The sequence below is a fragment of the Sitodiplosis mosellana genome, unplaced genomic scaffold (genome assembly GCF_009176505.1).
Source record: "Sitodiplosis mosellana isolate CC-2019 unplaced genomic scaffold, AAFC_SMos_1.0 Smas_scaffold_6924, whole genome shotgun sequence".
NCBI classification, from domain to species: domain Eukaryota; kingdom Metazoa; phylum Arthropoda; class Insecta; order Diptera; family Cecidomyiidae; genus Sitodiplosis; species Sitodiplosis mosellana.
The window spans coordinates 1-6,306 of NW_022602055.1; the positions used below are offsets into that span (position 1 = coordinate 1).

General features: G+C 38.0%; 1 protein-coding gene across 1 annotated transcript; it reads right to left on the reverse strand.

Annotated features, from left to right (window-relative positions):
* Positions 1-2: 2 nt before the first annotated feature.
* Positions 3-6,302, reverse strand: LOC129580033 (CD109 antigen-like; the record flags this gene model as incomplete). The annotated part of the gene is given in 12 exon segments (XM_055470230.1): positions 3-84; positions 151-610; positions 699-1,045; positions 1,155-1,332; positions 1,410-2,505; positions 2,590-2,774; positions 2,924-3,464; positions 3,552-3,652; positions 3,814-4,011; positions 4,126-4,620; positions 5,518-5,649; positions 5,823-6,302. Coding segments are annotated over 12 exon segments (4,287 nt in total), but the record flags the coding sequence as incomplete, so codon positions are not given.
* Between the last annotated feature and the right edge of the window lie 4 nt (positions 6,303-6,306).

The window sequence follows — 6,306 nt, forward strand, 5'->3', positions numbered from 1 at the left end:
TCGTGATTAACTAGGCTTTATTTGGTGCATCAACCTCCATCTTCGTTTCAACTGGCAGAGAATAGAATTCTCGGGCACTTAGTGCTGCGAAAAAATGAAATCATTATCAATTTAGCTTATATGTATTTATTTTGATTGAAAATGCTCTACCATTGTCATAGTAATCATAAATTACGACTGAGGCTGGTTTTTGTTCGTCGACAATATGCTCTCGAAATCCGTCAATCTTCAATGAAACTGCTTCTGAAGTGAGATGATCGAAGTAAAGCACTGCCACAGTGTCTCCATTCTTTGTTTCGATGCGTTTGATGATGGGTAGTGTGGTTTTGAGGCCATCTAATAAATCTGGATTGACAACGAAACCACTAGGCAACGCCGCTTCCAGAACAACCATATTCGATTGCTTGACGTTGTCTCTTCCTTTGGGTGGTTGGAAGCTTGTCGTTAGCTCAAGGCGTAGATGCTCCTTATTCAACAGTTGAACATTTGGTGTCAGTGAAAAGGCTTTTACTGCCTCCGGTGCATTCACATTGTAACGATATCCCACTTCCAAAAGTGCCGACCCTTTGCCAGTCGCATTTATGCGTACTGATTTTACATCTGGCTCCAACTATATTTCAAAAGGAAATTTCCATTTTATTCGGTGCTACTTTTAATTTCAATTACTTAATCCGAATCAACGATAAAATGGTTCATACCTTTTGAGATTGCAAAACCAATACATTCTCTTTATTTATATCAAAGTTATATTTGGCGTTATTCGAAGCGGCAATTGCAATTTTTGCATCCGTATCTTTGGTAGCAATTTTCGCGGCAAACTTAGCCAATGCTTCAATGCCAACGATCGTATCTTGGGTACCTTCAAATCCGCCTTTGTCGTTACGTTGACTCAGAAGCCATTTCAATATCGGCAGACACGATGCATCTGATTCACTCAACATCAACGTTAAGAGTGCATAAGCAGTAACTTCAACGTTGAGAGTCTTTGAATCACGTCCGTCCCATTGCTTCAATTCAATCGATTTGTCCCACCATTTTACGTTGTCTATGTGAAAAATGAAATATAATATTTGGAACCTTTTTCCAAAGTAGTTCTTAACTAAAAGACATATTTTCATCTATGAGATAAGTATTCATAGATAGAGAAGGTATACCTTTCGATTTTGCCAGTTCTTTGAGTCGAGCCACTGCATCATTTTTGGAATTGTGACCAGCTAACTGCAAGGCATATGCAGACACAGCTAATGCGTATACATCAGTGCATTTCTCAATCGATTTGACAATATTTTCGATTGCTTTTTCAATGGTTTTTTTGTAAGCATCGCTTGAATTCTGTTAAAAAACGTAGAAATAATAAAAAATGAAATAGAATCAAGAAAGAAATCGTTATAAATTTATTTTGAAATTACCTTGTTCACCAAAAATGCGGTCAAAACATAAGCGGTAAGAGCGACACCGTCAGCAGCACCGGCTTGCATCTCTTTATAGCAAATGCTTCCCTTCTCAGTGAAACTGCCATTGGACGATTGTGCTTCACTCAACCATTTCAGTGCTTCGTCGATGATGTCATCTTGAATGGTAATATGCTCGGCCGCTTGTCGGAATGATCTAGCCACGAATGCTGTGAGCCAGGTACTGCCGCTCTTATCCGAGTCTCCAAAGGCACTGAATGATCCGTCCTTATGCTTGTAGCTCAACTCTCGTTGGTATCCGATTTCCATGTACTTCTTTGCCTTTACTTCGATCTCTGCCGTCAGTTGATGAGTGTTCTTCAAATAGTTCAAAACGACAATACAAGGTACAAAGTTCAGCATATTTTGTTCACCGCAACCGTATGGAAGGCGGATGAGTGATTGCAAATTCTTGATAGTCCCACCGAGAATATCACCTATGCAAATGATTTCGATGCGTGTCGAGTCTGGTAGAGCAATCTTTGGGATTTCGATCGCCACATCGATTGGGTCAATTTTGGGTTTCTGTCGCAAATCCACGAATACTGCGTTATTTACGAATTGAGGAACACCTTCACACTCGACGTTCAGAGTTTTAACGATACAATCACTTGCAGTTTGTGATATTGCCGATACTTTGAGCGAAATCAAGCCAACTTTGGTTGGACGAATGGTGAACAAGGCGTTCACAGCATCGTCAGAGAGAATGGTGAGCTTCTTCTTGCGAGTGCGTTCCTTTGTGAGCTCTGGGTAGATTTTATCGTCCACAGCCGCATCCACAAACTCGAATTCATCGTGTTCGTTCTCGAATATGACCTCGGTCACGACTTGATCAGGTAGATAATTGAAAATTGAGCAAGGGATCGTTAAAACTTCGCCCCGCTTGACGGAATAAGGCAAATTGAGCGAAATGTGAAATGGCTGTTGAACGCACAACTTGGCTGGCGTCTTGGTTATGGCCAAACCATTGATTGGATCAATTGAAAATCCAGTCAAAATCCATGTGGTCAACGAATCCGGCACTTTTTTCTTTAGGTTCAACATTCCATTGAAGCTTAGGGGAATAATAATGAATGTTTTATTTTCAGTAGAATCTGAGATTTATTTTTCTACGATTTCTAAGTAGACTATAGAGTACCTTTTGTCCTGCACCGATTCCCAAATCCAAGTTTCTGGGAAATCTTTGCGAATCTTTGGTTGAATAACAGCTTCTGGTTCCGAAAAGCATGATGATCGCGACATTTCAGCGCATGCCATCATCTTGTAGCAAAATCGTATTGGAATCGGTTCAATGGTGTTTGTGAATGTGATCAGATCAGCTTTCTGTGAAAATGCATGACAAACGAATTCCATGGTCAGAAATATTCAATTCAAAAACTAATTAGTAATTAGTTCTAAGTTGAATAGATTTGACACATTTCGACGCCGCAATATGAAATTGCGACAGCAAATTCTGAGAAAAATGTACTCACTGCAAATTCCTCCCATAAATTGGTATAATGTGGCATTTTTCTCATTCTCTTCTCCTCATAATCGTAGCATCTACGCTTGACTTCCGAATGGAATAGATCCAATTCATTCCAAATTTCATCTTGAGCCAAATCGTTACCGCTACGCAGAATCAGGCAACTCTTGTCGATGCCAAGTAAGCCGATATATGAATTGGGGTTGCTCTTGACATTGATGTCGACGACTTGACCAGGTTTTGCCGTATTTGGTGAGACATCTAAATTGATGTAGTTCTTGAAGTCATCATACATTTCGGCATTTACGCTCGTTGAAACGATCGAACCATCTCTCACGCAATAAACAATGATATGCGACCTGGGTGCATAATCGAATGTCGGCAAAAACGAGAATCGATGTACGTATTCAGCGGTTTCGGCATCATCGAAGACAGGCTCAACGGTTTTTGTTTCGAGAATTTTGCCTCTACAGGCGATGAGGTACGTGTATGATCGGTATGGAAAGTGAGACATGACCTCAACTTCGATCTTTTTGTTTATGGAGCATCTATATCAATAGTGGTAGACGTATTTCATGAGAAAAAATCCAATCGAAATCGGTAAATTGTTAAATTGAACAAAAACGTGTTCATACTTTTCCGTCAACACTTTGGCCCTTAAGCTGACTTTGTCAGCAACAGTAACGGGCTTGGTGTAGAACATTCCCAGATCCGTTTCTTGACTACCATAAGTCACCTAGAAGAAGACAATTTTCAAATTGTAGACGATTAATTATAAAGATGAAAAAAATTAGAAGAAACATAATTTTCTAATCATTTTGAATCAAAATGTTTGAAAAAATCAAATGCATGCAAAATTAAAAATAATAAAAAACAATCGCACACACAAAAGATTACCTTCAACGAGAAGCTAGACTCATTTTTCGCAACATCTAAAGTGAAGAAGGCATCGCCGCTGTCATCGAGCTCATGTTCGGTTTCAGTTTTAGTGCTTCCATCAACATCTGCATAATATTGTTCTCTGTTCACCTTTATCTTCTTCTTGCTTGGATCAAGGAAAGTGATCGCCGAACCGTCATGTTTTCGTACCGAAATCTGCATCCATTGAAAAAATTATCAACGCTATTACTTATTAGCAAATCAAATTAAATGTATTTCAAGTCAATAAAGAAGAAGACGAAGAGAAGAGCAGAAACAAAGTATATTTACAGTTATGTCGAGAGTGCTGTCACGTTCAGGATCTTTTGCATGTAGATCTGTACTTATATCGTATGAGTCAAGGTGAACTTTGATGTCTTTATCGACAGGTTGTACCAATCCAGTGAGACCTTCAGTGACATCAACTTTGATTTTGAAATTTCTCAACGTTTCCCATCGGTTTTTTTTATTTCGTTCGCATTTTAGCTCTTTTGCGATGTCAAATTCAACCGTTTCTTTTCCATCAATATTGAATGTTTTCTTCGCCAAGACAATATCGTCATCTTCTTCGTTACTTTGAGAATATTTTCGACAATAATAACTAAAAGTTTCCTCTTCCGTCACCGAAACAGTAACTGATCCTCTTAGCGGCTTGCCATGCGTGTATTTGGCTCGAACAACTGTACGAATCTTCTCATCATCCAGAGTGAAATGATCTGCTGATTCAATTATGGCTTCGAACTTTGGTAAAACATACTCGGTTACTTCGATTACGGCAATTTTGATCTAAAATGAAATTTAATTGACAAATAAAAAATTGAAATGTAGTACTTTCATTAGCTTTTTATCTTTTTTAACGGATTTTGTGATAACTTTAAATTGGAATTCTGAATTATTATCATAATTTCATTCATTACTTTGTTGTTTAATTACATTTTTGAAATCGAAAGACCACATGCATTGAATTTCGAAAAATTTAACATTTTCTTCGTGAAATGTGGTTTCAGATTCAACTGGATTTACATGTATACAATTTGTAACGAAAAGAAGCAGATGATATGATAAGAGTGCGAAGTTCCGTTTCATGGGTTTTGGTATTTGGTGGCAAATATTGCGTGTCGAACTGAAACCACCAGATAGAACGACCACTTTTCAATGTGCACATATTTGAATAATTGCATTTGCTGTACCAATTGATTAGAAACTAGAATTGACCGCAAGAACGGAAACGCGGTAAAACCCAGTATGAGACTTAGTTTCAGATCGACAGTTAAGATAATGCTTAAAGTTCATGAGTTCAAAAGTAACGGAAGAATAATTGGGATTTTGTGAGGATAATAATCACACAAAGTATATCAAACATTGTACGGTGGATGTGTCGATATGTCATTAAGATAAAAAAAGTCATTTTAAAAAACCCTTATCAAGATGAAAGCAAAATAAATCCCCTACCTAGGAACTAAAACTGTTCAAACTGACGTATTTTCCAAGAATTTAATCAAATGTAAAAATATTACTTTATCCAAATTTCACAAATTCCAGATGTTTCATCTAGTTTTATCTCAATTTCATGCCTACTTTCAATTCAAACTACGTCCAACGAAATAATAAGTCAAAGATCGCATGAAAAATCATGTAAATACACAATAAAATTATGTAAATTGGTGTCCTTGGACAACTGACCTGATCGCCGACGGCAGCACAAATTTTCCATTCGCCCAATTTTGGAAGGTCCGACAATTGGAATTCACCCGTATACACACCGTTGATAGTGTTGACGCCATTCAATTTTTTCATGATATTACGACATGGATCCTTATCGGGTAAAAGATAACAAATCATGCAACAGAGTTTTAGTTTTGGTGGCCATTAGTCATCGATTTAATTGTGATAGCAATGACATGAATGACATCACTAATGCAAAGCGCAAAGTAATTGCACATCGAATGAAGAATATAAATTGTAATAAAACTGTTGCAACTACTTACGGTGAATGAAATGCTGAGTTCATTTCGATCGATTGGAGCTGCTTTCAGTTCGAAGTCTAGCACCAATACTCGATATTTGATGCAATCATTTGGTTTGTACATCGCTTTATCCGTTTGAATAAGGATTGTATGGGTTTGCGTTTGGAGATCAAGGCTCACTTCCTTTTCCAATGTGACACCCGAAATGCCTTTGACAACGAGTTTGTAGTTGGGCTCGAGCGACAATTCTGGCACCGCAATCGAAACGACTTCGGTGCAATTTGGTTTCATTGTAACATCTTGATGAATTTCGAATCCATCATCCGTATCCTCATCTTCGATCGAGACTCGCACCACAATTGGTTCATCAATTTGTTCCGTGGCATCGTGAATCGTCAGATTCAATGTGTATATTGAATTGCCACGAAATTTTTTCGGCGCAATAATTGTGTAATAAAATTTCTCTTGAGCTTCGATCGGTTCAGGCGGCGATATCATTTCGGAT